This window comes from Mus pahari, chromosome 2 (assembly GCF_900095145.1).
Source record: "Mus pahari chromosome 2, PAHARI_EIJ_v1.1, whole genome shotgun sequence".
Lineage (NCBI taxonomy): Eukaryota > Metazoa > Chordata > Mammalia > Rodentia > Muridae > Mus > Mus pahari.
In genome coordinates, this window is record NC_034591.1 from 20,118,491 (window position 1) to 20,137,992 (window position 19,502).

General features: G+C 45.4%; 1 protein-coding gene and 1 non-coding gene across 2 annotated transcripts; both read left to right on the top strand.

Annotated features, from left to right (window-relative positions):
• The first annotated feature begins 12,093 nt into the window (after positions 1–12,093).
• LOC115063560 lies at positions 12,094–12,251 on the top strand. The gene has a single exon (XR_003843404.1). It is a non-coding gene; the product is annotated as a U1 spliceosomal RNA (small nuclear RNA).
• Positions 12,252–16,518: 4,267 nt separating this feature from the next.
• On the top strand, positions 16,519–18,475 carry Cct8l2 (chaperonin containing TCP1 subunit 8 like 2). The gene has a single exon (XM_021191860.1). It carries the CDS (start codon positions 16,737–16,739, stop codon positions 18,423–18,425), a length of 1,689 nt encoding a protein of 562 aa, XP_021047519.1. The 5' UTR covers positions 16,519–16,736; the 3' UTR covers positions 18,426–18,475.
• The last annotated feature ends 1,027 nt before the right edge of the window (positions 18,476–19,502 follow it).

Consider the following 19,502-nt stretch of genomic DNA (forward strand, 5'->3'; position numbering starts at 1 on the left):
CGGGGCGGGGCGGGGCGCGACGCGAGGGGCGCGGGCCGGGGGCGGCCGCAGGGGTCTCCGCCCGGCCCCTCCCCCAGGCCGCCCGCGGCGGGAGGAGAAAGGGCCGCGCGGGGGAGGGGGCGGCGGGGGCGGGGCGGGGCCAGCCACCCCTCCCCCGCGCCGTCAGCCCGTCAGGCCCACGCCGCGGCGAAGTTTTGACAGCTGCTCCAGTTGTTGTGGTGGGTTCCGGGGTGGCGCGAGCGCCGGCCCTCGGTCGCGCGCCGGCGAGCGCTCCCTCACACACTGCTCGCTCGCTCACGGCGCTCCCTGTGGCTAGCTCCCTCGCGCTCGCCTCAACGCACGGCCGGCGCTCGCCGTTCCCTGTCGCTTGCCCGCTCTCCGGCCGGCCGGCGCTGGCCGCCTCACGCTCGGGATCGCTCCCTCACGCTAGCTCTCGGCTCCATCGAGCTCGGCTCCCTCACGCTGGGGTCCCTCTCGCTCGCTCGCGAACGCTCCCCCACGCCCGCTCTCTCTCCGGGGGCAGCAGAGGAGGAAGTTTTGCGGCTGTGCGTTCACCACACAAACAACACACGCACACGGCAGTGGCCGTCGCGCGGAGCCTGCACCGGGTCCCCCGGGGCGACCCGCACCACGGACCTCTCAAACTCGCCGCCGGCTCGCCCACACACAGGCGCCTCCCGCCCCCGCCCCCGGCGCGCTGCTGCCACTCACGGGGCTGAGTCCGCGCATGCGCCGCGCGCTCCCCGGCCGCCGCCGCTGACCTCACCGCCCCTCCCCCGCCCGCTCTGACGCGGCGGTGGCTGCAACTCGGGCTCTGGCGGGCGCTAAGCTGCGGACCGGGCATCCGGGATCAGGGTCCAACCCGGCCGAGGTGGGGGAAATCGATGTAAACACTCCGGAGCGTGCACCCGCGTGCGGTGCGCGCACGTGCGTCCGCGACCCCCTGCGGGCGTGGGCCGCTCCAGGCCTGGCGGAGTCCCACGTAGGCTTCCCTGGTGCGGCGCAACCGTGGCTGGACAACGTTAGATCCTAACTCCAGCTGTAGTTTCTCCGTCCGACGTCATGTTTTAAACACCGTGAGACCCGGAGGCTGCAGGACCAAAAAAAAAAAAAAAAAACAAGCGGACAGGTTGAGTGGAAAAAAAATGTCTCTATACGGACAGAATGCATCAGCGTGGACGTTGTGTGTGCTCAAGATTTAAAAATGGAAATACTGCTAAGCTATTTCCCATTTAAAAAAAAAAAATGATTCGTTAAAAATGGGGCCAGAATTGGCCTAGGACGCCGGGCTGCTCCGCGCTTCCTTTGCACTATGGATTGCCATGTAGGAGTGAGAAATAGTAGAGATGGGGAAACAGATCTGTGGAGCGTCGTGGAAGGCTTAGAGTAACCTGTCAGGCGCTGAGCTGCTCAGAGCTTGGAATCCGAGCGCACTCTGCTATCAGTTCTTTCCATTCTCAACAGTTTCAATGCTGGGCAAAAAGAATACACTTGTTTCTAGAGTTCCTGTTCACCTTCCTGCCACCCAATAGCAAGGCTATTAACTTTGAACTGGGCTTCGAATCTGGATCAAACTTCGATAGTCTAGTGCATATTATAGCTGTAATCATTGTTTGTTTGTTTGTTTGTTTGTTTGCAATGGCTAAAGTCGAGTCGTTGAGTTATTTGGATTGCAGGTTTAATCCCTTGCAGGCCTTTTCAGCTTTATTATATGTACAGTCAAAGGAAGCTTGGGGCAGGGAAGAAAGCTGCCGCAATAAAGGTAAGCTACAAATTAAAAGGAGAGAGGAAATTGGGGTTTCTAGACAATTAAATTACTTATCATTGTAGTATATTGAACCCAGAACTGCACACACAGCTAAGCTAGCACTCCACCACTGAGTTTTATCCCTAGACTGAATCGGTTTTAAAGATTTTTTTTTTTTAAAGAAATGTTTTCTTTTGTTTGTATTCATGTCCGCATGAGTTTATGTGCACCATGTATGTGGAGATACCTGAGAAGGCCAGAAGGTGTCCAGTTCCCTAGAATGAGGTTACAGGCAATTGTGAGCTGCCATGTGGGCACTGGAAATCAACTCCAGTTTCCTGCAAGAACAGTACTCTTAACCGCTAAGCCATCTCTTCAGCCCCTGGACCTGGCTTTTAAATGTAAACTTTTAAAATAAGGCTGTTTTCTTTTGATACTAGAATAAGAATAGTATTCATCTAAAGAAAATTAAATGTTATATTACTGTTGCTATGGTTAAAATAGAGGAATGGGCATGGAACCAGGTATAGTAGCCCATACCAGGACTAGAAAGGCAGAGGCAGGTGGATCTCTATGTGTTTGGGGCCAGCATGGTCTGCATAAGACAACCCAACCAAGACTACATAGTGAGGCCCTGTCTTTCAAAAACAAAAACAAAAACAAAAAAATTAGGGCTGTACATAATGAAACTTAGGATACTTGGCTTCAGATATGTAGTTATTCGTGTAATTCATAAAACAAAAGTACAAGGTGATAATAGAACTTAATAAAAAAACAACTTGTAAAATATAGCTGAAAATCAACTCGGCTTGATGATACAAACCTATAACCAGTACTTGGGAGGAGGGAGCAGGAGGATGAGTTCAGAGACATTTGGCTCTCTGTAGTGGATTGGAAGCCAGCCCAGGATATGCATGGCACCCTATCTCAAAAATAATAATACAAAGACTGAAGAGATAGCTCAGCCCTTAAGATCCAGTGCTGCGGCCAGGCGTGGTGGCGCACGCCTTTAATCCCAGCACTCAGGAGGCAGAGGCAGGCGGATTTCTGAGTTCAAGGCCAGCCTGGTCTACAGAGTGAGTTCCAGGACAGCCAGGGCTACACAGAGAAACCCTGTCTCGAAAAAAATCAACCAACCAACCAAAAAAACAAACAAAAAGATTCAGCAGACATGCACATGGTGCACAGACAAACATGTGGCAAAATACCATAAATATAATTTTTTTTTATTAAAGAAATTTTAAAAAATATAAGATTCAGCCAGGCGGTGGTGATGCACACACCTTTAAACCCAGCACTTGGGCCGCTGAGGCAGATCTCTGAGTTTTAGACCAGCTGTTTGACAAAGCAAGTTCCTGGACAGCCAAGACTACACAGAAAAAAGTAGCAAAAGCATAAGCATAGCTTTGCGCAACCGAGCATAGTTCTTACTTTTGAAAACATGAAATACTCTACATTGTTTCTGGTGTGTTATTTCTATTTGTGCATGTGTTGTATTAAATATAAACATTTTAGGGGAAAAGAAAATTTTTATTAAATTAATTTAAAAATACAAGATTGAGCCAGGCAGTGGCATTCATACCCTTAATCCCAGTACTTAGGAGGCAAAGGCAGACAGATCTCTAAGTCTGAGGCCTCAAAGTGAAGCATCAGAAAAACTAGACAGAAGCTCAATGTAGTGGTACCCACACAATCTTTCTGAACAACCAAGCCAGGTATAACAATGCATGCCTCTAATCCCATGGCAGAGGCAGTCACATCTCTGTGAATTCAAGGCCAGTCAGGGTTACATAGTGAAACCCTATCTCAAAAAAATAAAATAAAATTGCTGGGCGTGGTGGTGCACGCCTTTAATCCCAGCACTCGGGAGGCAGAGGCAGGCGGATTTCTGAGTTCAAGGCCAGCCTGGTCTACAGAGTGAGTTCCAGGACAGCCAGGGCTACACAGAGAAACCCTGTCTCGAAAAAAACCAAAAAAAAAAAAAAAAATTAAAAAATCTACATTCTAATAAATATATTTTCATATTTTTCTTTTTCCCATTTCTCTTTTTGTGATTGATCTCAAACTCGATCATGCCTGTCCTAACAATGCTTTAGTAATATATGTACTATTTTTAAAATGCAACAGATATAAAATAACTATAGCAGCTACCTCTAAAGAACTGCTTTAGCTTTACAAAGGTCTTTTCATTTTCATACCACATTTTTCTAAAATATTGCACTCTTTCATGGCACAGCTAGTACTCTCTTAATCATACATAAATAAATATATACATATATATTTTATGTGCTGGAGGACTGAGGAAAATACATTACTGACAACACAGAAAAAAAATCTCACGAAACAGTAAGCAGGAGTGATTCTCCAAGAGTCTAGGAGCGCAGGGACTCCATACAAATTCATAACCAGATCCCATCCTCCCAACTGATGATTGATAGATGCCACTGAGTGTCTTTGGTAAAGTGCAATTTTGTTTTGCTTTTAGTGAATATGAAAGCATCCATATGGCTCTCTACAGGTCCACTATGACTGCTGTCCTGTTTTTCCTTGAAAGCTGAGTCTTAAGTTCCTTGAAGAACTTGTTAAGTTCCTTGTTTATCCTGGGTTTGTTTGCTTTGCAATCAGTGCTGAGGACCAGACCAAGGGCTTTGTGCATGTTAGGCAACTGTCTACCACTGAGCTTATGTCTTTTTGTATTGATATTTTTACTGTTAAAGTTGCACTTTGCTGGGGATGTAGTTCAGTGGTAGAACCCGTATATAAACCAAGGACATAAATTCATTCCCATCACTGGAAAAAAGATACATTATGTGTTTTACTTTGCATAAGATATGTCAGTAGGGTATGCACATATGCCTATGTATGGAAATTTTAAGGAGGAAACAGAAGAAAATAGAACATCTTCAAAAGGGAATTGGTTGGAGACATTGCTCAGTGGTTAAGAGCACTGACTGTTCTTGCAGAGAAATAGAGTGTGATCCATCACCCACATGGCAGCTTGCAACTGTCTTTTAACTCTAGAACTATGGGATTCAATGCCCTCTTTTGGCCTCTGAGGGCACTAAGCATACCTTTGGTGCACAGACATACAAGTAGTCAAACACTTAGATGCACAAAATTTAAAAATTCATAATCTTGGGCTGGTGAGATGGCTCAGCAGGTAAGAGCACTGACTGCTCTTCAGAAGGTCCTGAGTTCAAATCCCAGCAACCACATGGTGGCTCACAACCATCTGTCACGAGATCTGACGCCCTCTTCTGGAGTGTCTGAAGACAGCTACAGTGTACTTACATATAATAAATAAATAAATAAATCTTTAAAAAAATTCATAATCTTTTTTGTTCATAAGAGAGAGACAGGGTCTTATCATGTAGCTCTTTTTTGTCCTAGAACTTGCTTTGTAGACCAGATTGGCCTAAAATTCAGAGATCTGCCTGCTTTTACCTCCCAGAGCTGGGATTAAAGACAAGCACAACCACATGGTAAAATAGCCTGCCTCCATCTTCAGCTTAAAAGCCATCTTATAGTAAAGACAAACTAGATTCGTTCCTGTTTATGATTAAATCTCTGCTTCTCAAGGATTGGGCTATGTTCCCACCTGTAACCTCAGCTACAAATAGTTCTGTACTGCATGTTCCAGGAAATGACAACCATGTCTTTGTTCAAAAAGTTGTTACGGCCATCTTGCAACCCTACCTTTGTTTCAAAAGGTTTTTATGCCTACCTGTTGTTATGACTACCTTGTTATGCCCACCTTGCAATCGTGTCTCTGTTTCAGGAAGTCATTCTGGCTAACCTGTTATGCTTGGGTTCTGTTCCTATAACCTCATCTATTTTGCCCTCCAAGTCCCCCATTTGAAACCCCCTACCCATGGACTATAAGACTTTGTCTTCCTCACATCCAATGCTGACATCTTGAACCCTGTCTTACAGGGAGGCAGCCCATGTACACAAATAAAAAGGCTTGCTTTAATTAATTGCTTGTTTTAATTAATTTGGTCATGGTGATTTGAATGGCTGGTCTTTCTCCTCTATTCTTTAGGATTAACACATACCCAGTTTCATATAAACCTTTAAAAAGATGAGTAATAGAGTTAACCCTTATCTATAAATTTTGAATTTAGGGTCCTGGAGAGATGGTTCTTCCAGAGAACCCAGGTTTAATTCCCAGCACCCACATGACAGCTCACAACCATATGTAACTCCAGAATCTGACAACCTCACACAGACAAAACACCAATGCACATAAAATAAAAATAAATTAAAATTATTTTTTTAAAAGTTTTGAATTAATTGCTAACTCATTTAATGGGTAATAAAGTCAGCAATAGCAGTTTCATACTGTTCTGTCACTAGCCTGTTATTTTCAGCTTCATGTAAAGGGGTGGGATGGGGCTGTGTACCAGTCATTAAGGTAAATTTGGTTTGTGCTGAAATGGCTATGATTTCAAGGTGGGAAGCCCATTTTACATGCAGTGGAGATAGTCTGTCACGGACCTTGAATTGAGATCATATACAGATGCTTGTTGGCCAAGAGTACTACTATAAAGAATGCCCTCTGTGTATATTTGCTCCTTCAACTGATGCCTTCAAGACTGAGCTACCTGTGCCATGGTCTATAGGTGCAGAACCTAGGGCAGTGGATAACAGCTGTGTTAGCCATAGATTAAAGTGTGATAATATGAGAATGATATAAGCCTCTCATGGGCCTAAGGCTTACTTATCTGTGCTTGGTTGGCCAATGTCTGGCATCTATATTCTTGATGATTGTTCCTTTTTCATCCATTCTGGATTTTTTTAAATAAAATTCTGAAAGCCTAAAAAAAATGTTTTGAATTAATATTGTTTCATCCCGTGTACAAAACCATTAGCAGTAGGCAATTAAAAAATAAACATAAGCCGGGCGTGGTGGTACACGCCTTTAATCCCAGCATTCAGGAGGCAGAGGCAGGCAGATTTCTGAGTTCGAGGCCAGCCTGGTCTACAAAGTGAGCTCCAGGACAGCCAGGGCTGTACAGAGAAACCCTGTCTCGAAAAAAAAAAAAAAAAAAACATAGAAAAGCATACAAGTAGATAAAATATTTACATCTATTATATATAAAAACATAGTTTTAATGTAAGATTTGATGGAAGGGTAGAAGACATCCCAGCAGACAGCTCTGACTGAAAGGTAACCTGGAAACACTGCAGCAAGTGCACTACAGTAGAAGGACAACGGATGACTGAGACAGGATGCAGTCTCATTCTCTCCTGTCCCCTCTCCCTCTCCCACATACTTTCCTAGGTTCATCTTCTTTACAAACTCTGGAGACTGCTGAATCTTCATCTTCTCCTCCTGCTGTATCTAAAGACCCTCAATGATCCATTATGCCTTAGTTAATAGGATCTGCAAAGCATGCTATTTCCTAAATAAATAAATAAATAAATAAATAAATAAAAGGTCACATCCATAGGACATGACTTTTGGAACCACAACAGTATAACCACCAAGCAACATCCTTCTTACCAGATCAAAATACATACTGTCAAGCGGGCTAAGGGTATCGAGACCCTGAGTTCAGAGGCTGCACTGACTGCTTACCTATCTTTGCATACACTATGTATAGTTAGAGAATGTGTCTAGCAGACTATCAATGCACAAGCTTCAGGGGTGTCTTGGGTTTTTTTTTGAGATAGGGTATCACATAGCCTAGCTTTCCTAAAACCCAGGTATCAACTGGCCTTAAACTCCAGTGCTCCTACCTCCTACATGCTTAGTCCACAGGCCTGCCACCCTGGACCACATCTTTTGGCATTAAAAAATAAATTAATATCCAATCTATTTCTTAGAAGAATATCCCCTTCAAAATAAAATTGAGATATAACAGTTCTACAATTATTTTGACATATGTAGAGACAGATACAACAAAATAAAACAAGAAACAAGTTAGAATATAAGGTAGTTGGTAGAACACTTGCTTCAAGTTCATGAACACTGGGTCTGATTTCCCTCTCCAAGTAAGTTCTTAAAAGTCATTGGAGCCTGATTTAAGAAACTAACTTAGAAGTTAAAGACAAAGATCAGTCTTATCACTTTCTTCTATGCCGTGCCTCACAGAGGAGAGGACTTTGTAACAAAACGCTGTGTGGGGGTGGGGTGGAAGGGTAGGAGGGTGTATGATATAAATAGGGGCAGGAGAGATGGCTAAGTGTTTAAGGGCACAGTCACTCTTCCAGAGGACCTGAATTTGCTTCTCAGGACCCATGCCAGACAGATTGCCACCTTCTGTAAGTCCAGCTCTAGGGTGGCGATACCTTTGCCCTCCCTGGGCATCTGTAATCACGTGCACATACCTATGTGCAAACATACGCACAGTTCACACATGGTTTTTTTTTTAATTGTTTTGTTTTTTCCCAGAGTTTTTCTGCATAGCCCTGGCTAACTTGGAACACACTCTGTAGACCAAACTGCCCTCAAATCGGGAAGCAGAGGCAGGCAGATTTCTGAGTCTACAGAGTGAGTTCCAGGTCAGCCAAGGCTATATACAGAGAAACCCTGTCTCGAAAAACCAAAATAAATAAATAAATAAATAAATAGCCGGGCGTGATGGTGCACGCCTTTAATCCCAGCACACAGGAGGCAGAGGCAGGCAGATTTCGGTTTCTGAGTTTGAGGCCAGCCTGATCTACAGAGTGAGTTCCAGGACAGCCAGGGCTACACAGAGAAACCCTGTCTCGAAAAAAAAAAAAAAAAAAAAAAACATATGATGTTCACCCTTCACCTCTGTCTCCACAAGGATGGTCCTGTTTCTCTGGCCTGGTGTAGAGCAAGGCGTCCTGGTCTTTGTCTACTCTCAGCCCCTTTTTGCCCAAGAAAGTATGCATCTCTGGCTGGCCTGGAACTCACTGTATAGACCAGACTAGCCCTGAACTCTTAGAGATCCACCTGCCTCTGCCTCTCTTAACCTCTCTGGTTGTTTTTTGAAGCAGATGTTACATTGTCTCTAGCTTCAAACTTGAAGCTAGGTTGTAACCAAGAATGGCCTTGAACTCTTGATCCTCTTGCTTCTATTTTGCCAGTGCTGGGATTATAAACCTGTGCCACTCCCCAAACTACTATCTTAAATTGAAAATTTTTTTTAAAGATTTATTTATTTATTATATGTAAGTACACTGTAGCTGTCTTCAGACACTCCAGAAGAGGGCATCAGATCTTGTTAAGGATGGTTGTGAGTCACCACGTGGTTGCTGGGATTTGAACTCGGGACCTTCGGAAGAGCAGTCAGGTGCTCTTACCCACTGAGCCATCTCACCAGCCCCCTGAAATTTTTTTTAAAGTCAAATATTCTAACAGTGTAATACAGTGTAATACAAGTTGATACTTACATGTTGGGAAGACAGGTAGGAAAATAGTTAAACTCTTTGATTTCTGTAATTAAACCTTTTTTTTTCCCACAAGAGCAGAGAACTTTGCACAGTAAAAACACTGCAATTTATAACATACTATAGTCTCCAGTGTGAGGTGTTTCAGTCAGCTTCCAATGGTATGGCATTACATAATGGCATGTATAGAGTATGTCCCATGTTCTGTGTTCAAAAGCCAGGCTGCAGTTCTCTGCCAGATATAGAACTCAGAAAACAACTCACAACTATTTGAAACTTCAGCCTCAGGGGATCCAACCCCTTTTTGGACCTCCTCTGGCACACTTGTGTGTGTACACACACACATACACAAATACATAAATAAAAATAAAATATTTCGAAAGCAAATTCCTTGGATTCACTACCCTTTAATATTTTTAATATTCTTTTTTTAATTAAAAATACATTGTGAGCCGGGTGTGGTGGCACACGCCTTTAATCCCAGCACTTGGGAGGCAGGGGCAGGCGAATTTCTGAGTTTGAGGTCAGCCTGGTCTTCAGAGTGAATTCCAGGACAGCCAAGGCTACACCGAGAAACCCTGTCTCGAAAAACCATAAAAAAGTAAAAAATAAAAATATACATTGTGCATGGTGGTGGTGGCGCACACCTTTAATCCCAGCACTCGGGACAGACAAAGGCAGGCAGATCTCTGAGTTCAAGGCCAACCTGATCTACAGAGTGAGTTCCAGGAAAGCAAAAGCTACACAGAGAAATCCTATTTTGAAAAAAAAAAATTATGAGTGTAGGTATTTTGTCTGCATGAGCCAAAGAGAGTGTCTGGTCGTCTGGGAACTGCTATGCAGGTGCTGAAAATTGAACCCAAGTTTTCTGGAAGAGCAGCCAGTGCTTTTAACTGCAGAACTAGCTCTCCACCCCCAAATATTTGGTATTTGTTGTCTTGCTTGCCTTTGTTTTTTGAGACAGGTTCTCTCGATGTAGTCCTGACTGTCCTGGAACTCACTGGGCCTCTACCTTATAGAGATCCTCCTGCCTCTGCCTCTGCCCCTGAGTGCTGGGGTTAAAGTCATGTGCCAACACTCATGGCCATAATTTAAAAAAACAAAATAAAATCAGAACTAATCTTGGTTCTTATATAATATTTCATTTATTCTATGTGTATGCGTGTTTGGCCTGTATATATGTATGTGATCCATGGTACCTGAGGAGGTCAGAAGAGGACATAGGACCCTGTGGAAATGTTGTGAGCTGGCATGTGGATGCTGAGAAATGAACCAAGGTCTTCTAGAACCAGTCGGTGCTCTTCCTGCCGAGCTGAGCCAAGCCTCTGCACCCTGCTCCCCTCCCTTTGATCTTCAGTTGTTACAATTCGGAAACCTTTTACTCTTGCCATGTTCAGTTGTATGATCCCATGCGGAGGACATAATCCACAAATTAAGAAGCTGGGGTCTGAGGATAGTGGGATGACCCAGTGGGTCAAGGGACTTGCGGCTGAAACTGACAGGCAATTCATTATTGCCTCAGTAATATTCAGGAGGCTGTGTACCTGGTGTCACAGTTCAGAAGCCTGTTGCTAGCACTCTCCAAATCATGAGGTCACACACCCATAATTCCAGATCTCATGTGGCTGAGGCAGAGGGGTTTTGATCTCTAGGCCAGCCTGGACTACACAGGAAATATAAGGCCAGCCTGGGATACACAGGAGACCAGTAAAGGGCACTTGTTCAAAAAGAAAAACAAAAGACAGGCACAGGTATACACCTAATTACACAGCAGGGAGGACGACGCAAGTGAATCTAGGTAAGTTTAAAGATCAGCCACTGAGCATACTTGCACACACCTCCAATCCAGCACTTGGGAGTTTGAGGCATGAGATTAGAAGTTCAAGGTTATCTTCAAATACCTAACAAATTGGAGGCCCATGCTATATGAGACTCTGTCAAAATTTAGAGAGAGAAGAGAGAAGGAAAAAATTTAAGTTTTATGTTTTGGGTGTTTTGCCTACACATATGTCTATGCAGCATGTGTATGCCTGTGCTCTTGGAGACCGGAAAATGCCATAGGAGCCCCTGGAACTAGAGTCAGAGACAGTTGTGAGCTGCCATGTGGGTGCTGGGAACTCAGCCAGTCCTCTACAAGATCAGCAAGTATCATTAGCCGTTGAACCATCTGTCCAGCTCCAAGTAGGTTTGTTTGTTTGTTTGCTTGCTTGCTTATTTGATTAAAGAGAGGGGTGGGGGGAAATGGGGCTGGAGAAATGGCTCAGTGGTTAAGAGCATGTACTGCTCTTCCAGAGGACCTGAGTTCAATTCCCAGCACCTACATCAGGCAACTTGCGACTGCCTCTAACTCAGCCCCAGAGGATCTGACACTGTTGACCTACAGGAACACCACACATATACATAGAGAGAAAAAGGAAGTCAAAATAGGTGCCCATGGGCCAGCAAGATGGCTCAATAGGTAAGGATGCTTGCCTGAAAGCCTGATGACTTTAGTTCTCCTCAAAGCCCACATACTAGAAGGAAAGAACAAACTCTCAATTTCCCGAAGTTGTCTTCTGACCTTCACACACACCATGTATGTGTGCCTCCTCACACATAAAACAAAAAAATGTAAAAAAAATATTGTTTAATATAGTAAATTTATATATTATATAATAACTATGTATAATTATATGTTTAATGTATATTTAATATAAATATAGTACATACAAATATAACATGTTATATATTATATAATATATTTATATATAAAAACTATATATAGTTTATATGTATATATATTATACAATTATATATATTGTTTGTAAAGTTCTCATACTTACCTGGCTGGGGAAATACCATGATCTTTTTTTTGGTTTTTCGAGACAGGGTTTCTCTGTGTAGCCCTGACTGTCCTGGAACTCACTTTGTAGACCAGGCTGGCCTCGAACTCAGAAATCCGCCTGCCTCTGCCTCCCGAGTGCTGGGATTAAAGGCGTGTGCCACCACCGCCCGGCTGAAATACCATGATCTTAAATTGGTTTTCCAGAGTGAGGCTTATCCATTTGACTGGAGATATGCTGAATTCTGTGATTTCCCCAAATTCAGGAAATTCAACTGCATTATTTGTAATAATGGGGAACTGTGTTAAAGCTCTTCCCTGTTACAGAGAACAATAGTTGTCCAGAAGCCGGGCGTGGTGGCACATGCCTTTAATAAGATAGATAGATAAGTATGCCTTTAATAAGATAGATAAGTAGCCCAAGCTGGGCCTAAATTCGCAATCTTCCTGCATCATCTTCTGAGGTACTGGGATTACAAGTATGAACCACCAAGCCTGTTTTTCTGTTTGTTTGTTTTTTTAATTTTACTTTATTATGTATTTGTGTGTATGTGTGTGTGTGTATGTATGCGTGTGTGTGTGTGTGTGTGTGTGTGTGTGTGTGTGTGTGTGTGTAATGATATGATGATATATGCATGGTTCTTCAAGTACCCAAAGACCAAAGGTAGTGGATCCCTTGGAACTGCACCTAGAGGATGTCGCCAGCTGCAGGCTGTGGGCTCTGAGAAGGCAGGTCCTCTAGAAGAACAGTGGAAGACTGCTCATTGAATTTACACACACTCTGGTATTTTCCTCTTTTCTTGCAACAGATCTTTGGTGAAAATATTAAAACTACAGTCACCATCCTATTACAGTCTTTGCTACTGTGGTTCCCAAGTTCTGTTTCTCTCGGGGACCACTGCCAGTAAACATAGAAAAGGTATGACATTGTTGTGACATTCCTCCAACCTCAGCTGACTCAGTTGTCATCCCACCAGGGGCTGGCTCTCTCTCACCTATCAAAAGCTGGGCTCATTCCCTAGAAATCTGTGTGTTTCCAACTCTTGCCTGTGTGCTTCACCTGTACTAATCACAGTGGGTACTCAAGCAGTGTCTGTTGGATCGCATCATAGACATCATCACCCCACCAAAGCCAGCAGGAGGCTTCATGGCTTTCTTTTAAGCAGATTTTTGTTGTTCTATTGCCTTTTTGAGATAGGGTCTCTGGCTAGCCTGGAACTCACTCTGTAGACCAGGATAGTGTTGAGCTCATAGAAACCGTCCAACCTCTGTTTCCAAAGGGATGGGACTACAGAAGTGCAGCATCATGCCTGACAATGAGACAGAGTCTCACCATGTACCCTTGGCTGGCCTGGAACTCACCATGTAGACCAGGCTGAGTCTATAGAGATCTGCTTGTCTTTGCCTCTCAAATGCTGGAATTAAACGTGTAGACCACCAACATTCAGGAGAGTGGGCCCTGTACCTTGCTTGAGCAGCACAGTAGGGCTGGCCCTGGTGGTGTGGGTAAGCCATGCCCAAGGCCTTGCATGAGAACAGGAGAGTTGGCCCTGCCTCTTGCTTGCTGCAGCACTGGGTGAGCTAATCTGGGCAGTGCTGAAGAGATTGTCCTGGTGGTGAGATCTAGCAGACCGACCAACTCAGCTACCACCCAGGCTCAGATCCAGGGTTTTGAGTTAGCCCACCCCAACATCTACCCCATCCATAAACTGCTGAAGCTTGTGTAGGGGCCAGTTCTGTAGATACAAAATTGTAGGATCTCCATGACACAGGACAGCAACAGGATATTCTAGAGGAGTCCCAGTAACAATCCAGTACTGACAGTGTAGCAGAAGCCAGAGGCCTTGAGCCAGACCGATAGACCGATGACTTACTGCAATGAACATTTGCAAGTAAAGATGCATGGACAAATGTGTATACTGTGTGACAGACCACAACACACTACAACCTCCACGGTATTTTGTTTGTTTGTTTGTTTTTCTTTTGGAGATCAGATAGCAAGGGCTGAGGATGGATATGAGGGTCAGGGAAATGAGTAGGATTGGAAATGCCTAATGTGAAATTCATATTTGTGGATTTCTTTTGTGTGTGGGGGGTTGTTTTTTGTTTTGTTTTTTGTTTGTTTGTTTGTTTTGGAGTTTTTTGGTTTTTAGAGACAGGGTTTCTCTGTATAGCCCTGGCTGTCCTGGAACTCACTTTGTAAACCAGGCTGACCTCAAACTCAGAAATCTTCCTGCCTCTGCCTCCCAAGTGTTGGGATTAAAAGCGTGTGCCACCACCGCCCAGCACTTTTGTGTTTTTTATGTGGTGACAGTGATGGCACTCACCTTTAATCCCAGCACTCTGTTGGCACAGACAGGTGGATCTCTGTGAGTTTGAGGCCAGCCTGGTCTACAAAGTGAGCTCCAGGACAGCTAGCCAGGGCTACACAGAGAAACCCTGTCTCAAAAACATAAATAAAAAAATCTTAAGCTTTCTCCACAAGCCTAGCAAGATGCCCAAAGGGAAGAAGGCCAAGGGAAAGAAGGTGGCCCCAGCCCCTGCCATCATCAAGAAACAGGAGGCCAAAAAGGTGGTCAATCCTTTGTTCGAAAGGCCCAAGAACTTCAGCATTGGGTAGGACATCCAGCCCAAGAGATCTAACACGATTTGTCAAACGGCCCCACTACATCAGGCTGCAGTGGCAAAGAGCCATCCTCTGTAAGCGGCCCAAAGTCCCTCCCGCCATTAACCAGTTCACCCTGGCGCTGGACAGGCAGACAGCTACTCAGCTGCTTAAGCTTGCCCACAAGTTCAGGCCAGAGACAAAGCAAGAGAAGAAGCAAAGGCTACAGGCCTTGCTGAGAAGAAAGCTGCTGGCAAAGGCGACGTCCCAACCAAGAGACCATCTGTCCTCTGAGCAGGAGTCATTACAGTCACCACCTTGGTGGAGAACAAGAAGACTCAGCTGTGGTGATTGCCCATGATGTAGACCCCATTGAGCTGGTGGTTTTCCTGCCTGCCCTGTGTTGAAAGATGGGAGGTGCCCTACTGCATCATCAAGAGAAAGGCCAGGCTGGGATGCCTGGTCCACAGGAAGACATGTACCACTGTTGCCTTCACACAGGTTAACTCGGAAGACAAGGGTGCTCTGGCTAAGCTGGTGGAAGCTATTAGGACCAATTATAATGACAGATATGATGAGATCCGTCACCACTGGGGAGGCAACGTCCTGGGTCCTAAGTCTGTGGCTCGCATTGCCAAGCTGGAAAAGGCAAAGGCTAAAGAACTCGCCACTAAACTGGGTTAAATGTACACTAAGTTTTCTGTACATAAATATAATTACAAAATTAAAAATAAATAAATAGTAAAAATGTAAATGAAAAAGAAATAAAAAAATTAAAGAAATAAAAAGTTTTCTAAAAGGTGTGGGCCACCATCCCCAGCTTCTTTAAAAGTGGTTTGTTTGTTTGTTTTTAATTATGAGTATTGAAGTGTGGGTATATGCAAATGAGCACAGGTGCTTACAGAAGCCAGAGGTGTTGGGTCCCCTGGAGCTTGAGATATCAGTAGTTGTAAGCTGCCAGTGTGAACGCTAGGGTTGCTCTCAGGGTCTTCTGTAGGGGCAGCCCCTGCTGTGATTTGTGTTTTGTTTTGTAAGATAGAGTCTTGCTGTGTAGCCCGGGTGTCAGGCAATCCTTGAGCATTCTCCCCCAGTGCAGGGAACAGAGGTGTGCACTTCATTCTGCCATGCTGTTTTGTTTGCTGTTTTATTTTATTGGTGGGGACAGGGTCTCACTGCCAGCTCCGGCTAGCCTGGAACTCCCTATGCAGCTCCCTTAGACTTGTGGCAATTCTCTTGTCTCTGCCTCTGGGGTCTGAATTTAGGTCTGTCAGGCTTGGTCTGTGTTTGGGGAGTATTTTGTTGGTCTTTCTGTTTTCTTTGCCTTTTGGAACATTCTCAGTCTGTAGCCCAGGCTGGCATGGAATTTGTGATGGTCCCACAGTCTCCAGGTACTGGGATCACAGAGGTAAACCACACAGGCAATTGTGTCATGTTTTATTGTTAGTTCTGGACTTTCTTTGTTTAGGGTTTTGATTTTGGTTCGATTTTTGGTTTTTCAAGATAGGATTTCTCTGTGTGACAGCCCTGGCTATAGATCAGGCTGTCCCTGAACTCACAGAAATCTGCCAGCCTCTGCCTCCTAAATGCTGGGATTAAAGGCAAGTGCTACCACCCAGTACACCACCCAAACCACCAAATACCATGGCATTTTTGGTACTATAGCTCTATGATACAGTTTGAGTTGGGGCATGATGATACCTCCAGCAGGTTACTTCTGTTTTGTTTTTGTTTTTGTTTTTGTTCTTTTGGTGCTACGTAGGACACTCCCAACCTCAGTTCCCTCAAAACACCAAAGTCAGTCCGCATTAGGAGCTAGAAGTGTTCTGAATTGTCACCAGTAAAGGTATTTTGGCTTGTTGGGTTTTATTCCTGCTCTCAGGGTCTCCTCATGCTACTGTTCCTCTGTGACTTCATCCCCTATCTCTGGTTCCATTTGTTACTTTGTGACTTCATCAGAGGGACAGTGTAGCTCCTGTGGGTCAGAGCTCCCAGGGGCCTTGCTTGTTCAGACTCGTTTTGGAGATGGGTCTGGAACTGAGCTCTCTGCACTTCATCCTTGGGCGCAAAGTGGAGGTCCACTTCTGGTTGGCTTCTGCATGTAGCAGGTGGTGTGCATTTGGCTTCTGGAGCAGCGTCAAAGATAGATGCCAAGGGTGTGCCTACTGCCATTTCTAGAGTGCTCCTAACGGTTAGTCTAACCCATGGCGGTCTCCCCACTCTCTCGGGCCACGCAAACCAAAGTCCAATCAGACCTAGAACTTCCCCAGCGGCTGAAGTCAGGCCTGGAGAAAAACCTTGAATCTCAAGGAGAAGAGCCATCATACATACTGAGGGCCACAGCTGCAGCTCAGACCCTAGCCAGTATCATCCGGTCTTGTTATGGCCCCTTTGGCCGGCAGAAGTTTCTGGTGACTGCCAAGGGAGAAACGGTTTGTACAGGTCACGCCGCTGCCATCCTCAAGGCTCTGGAGCTAGAGCACCCAGCTGCCCAGTTTGTTCAAGAATTAGCCCAAACCCAGGTAGAGAACGCTGGGGATGGCACGGCCTTTGTTGTTCTACTGACAGAAGCCTTGCTGGAGCAGGCCCATTTCCTTCTGTGGGCTGGCCTAACTCCAGCCCAGCTCCGGGAGGCCTTTGCCACAGCCACAGCAGAAGTTCTGACGGCGCTGCCTTCCCTGGCCATCCGCTCTCTAGGGCCTTTGGAAGATCCTTCCTGGGCCCTCTATTCTGTGATAAATACTCACACCCTGTCCAACGCAGATTATTTAACCAAGCTTGTAGCTCAAGTGTGCTGGGTTAGCAGGGAGCCAAACGGCAGCTTCAAGCCTGAGAGTATTGTCGTGTGCGTACTTCAGGGTGGGAAGCTGACAGATTCCCGAATTTTTCCTGGAGTAGCAATAGCGGGGAAGCCCTGTGGACGAAAGACTGAGGTCCTTAGTGATGCTAGGGTGGCCCTGTTCAATTGCCCCTTTGGTCCTACAAATCCATTTATACTGGCCACACCGCGTCTTTCCAACCCGGAAGAACTATTAAGATTTCAGAAACAAACTGAACAAGTGGAAAAGGAAATAGCCCAACTAGCCATTATGGACATTAACGTGGCAGTGGTCTTGGGGGAAGTTAATGAGAACTCGGTGGACCAGGCTGACTACTGTGGCATCATGGTGATTCAAGCCACGTCCCGAAAGGAGATTGTCTACCTGAGTGAGAAGCTGGGCACTCCTCTGCTCGGTCGGCTCCTTCCTCCCCCGGAGCCTGGGAAGTGCCACAAGGTTTACAGGAAGGAGTTTGGAGATGGTGTGATGGTAATGTTTGAGTGGGAACATGAGATTGCACCTTTTCTCTCAGTGGTCCTAAGGGGACCCACCATCCAGGGACTTCGGGGTGCAGAGCAGGCTGTCTACTATGGCATTGATGCATTTTCTCAGCTGTGCCAAGATCCCAGACTGCTGCCAGGAGCTGGTGCCACAGAGATGGCTCTGGCAAAAATGCTGGTAGACAAAGGAAGTCGACTGGCTGGCCCCAACGGTCTGGCCTTCCAAGCATTTGCTCAAGCCCTGAGTTCTCTGCCTAAAACCCTGGCAGAGAATGCAGGCTTAGCTGCCCAAAGTGTGATGGCAGAATTGAGTGGATTTCACCAAGCTGGGAACTTCTTCGTTGGAGTGGGAACAGACGGTTTAGTAAATGTGACTCATGAAGGTATATGGGACATACTGAGGACCAAAGCCCAAGGGTTACAAGCAGTCTCTGAGCTGGTGCAGCAGCTGGTGACTGTGGACCAGATTATAGTGGCCAGAAAGACTCCTTTGTACAGACAGATCACAAACCCCACCTTGAATGCTAAGGTATCCTCGCCCCTGAGAGCAAAATTCTTTGGAAAGTACGTGTAGCAACACACTAAATAAAGAATGGTCAGGATTGCAAAGTGACCTCCAAAATACAGATGTTTTCCTTTTCTGTCCCTCATGTCTGGGGCTTCTAAAGCCAGTTCCTCCCTCCCTCCCTCCCTCCCTCCCTCTCTCCCTTTGTGTTTTGGTTTGGTTTGGTTTGGGGATTTCTGTTGTTGTTTTGTCTTGTTTGATGCAGAGTTTCTCTGTGTAGCCCTGGCTATTCTGAAACTGGCTTTGTAGACCAGGCTGGCCTAGAACTCAGATCTGCCTGCCTCTGCCTTCCAGAATGCTGGGATTAAAGGTGTGGACCAGTACACCCTCTAGGGCCCATTTCTAAAAGGTGTGTGTGTGTGTGTGTGTGTGTGTGTGTGTGTGTGTGTCTGTGTGTGTGTCTGTGTGTGTGTCTGTGTGTCTATGTGTGTGTCTGTGTGTCTTTGTATGGTATGGGTGAGTGCATGTGTGTGCAGGAGGGACTCACTGAAGTCAGAAGAACACGTTGTGTTGTATCCCCTGGAGCTGTCGTATCCCCTAGAGCTAGAGTTGCAGGTAGTTGTGAAGGGCATGTGGGTGCTGGGAATGGGACCCAGGTTGTCTGGAAGAGCAGCTGTGCTCTTAACCACAGAGCTGTCCCTTTCCCAGCACACGAAGTCAGGCTGCAGAATAACAAAGATGAAGATCTGTACTTCCAGCAACTGGGAGATGAGTGCGGAAGTCAGAGTGGGTCGGTGTGAGGCTCAGCTATATAGTGAGCTCCAGGTCGGTTTGGGCTTTGTAAATAAGGTCTGTTTCAGACACAAAGCAAATAGCCTAACACTCCAGTGTTAGAGAAAGGAAGAGCACAAATTCAAGGTCACCTTCAGCTACTCATTGAGAACAGATATAAGACCTTGACTCAAAGAAGAGAGAATAGGGGAGAGGGAGAGGTTCTTTTTAGTGACTTATCTCCATTCCAAGTCTTGACTTTTCTGTTTCCTGTTTCTCTCCATCACTCCTTACATCATTTACAGTAACAGTAAGTGCAAAGATGCAGTCAGTCCTAGCAGCATTTTAAATTGAGTATCTGGATTTGGGGGGGGG

Bases quoted from the DNA above. Each gene is read 5' to 3' on its own strand.
- Cct8l2 (XM_021191860.1), top strand. From the start codon at position 16,737: ATGGCGGTCTCCCCACTCTCTCGGGCCACGCAAACCAAAGTCCAATCA.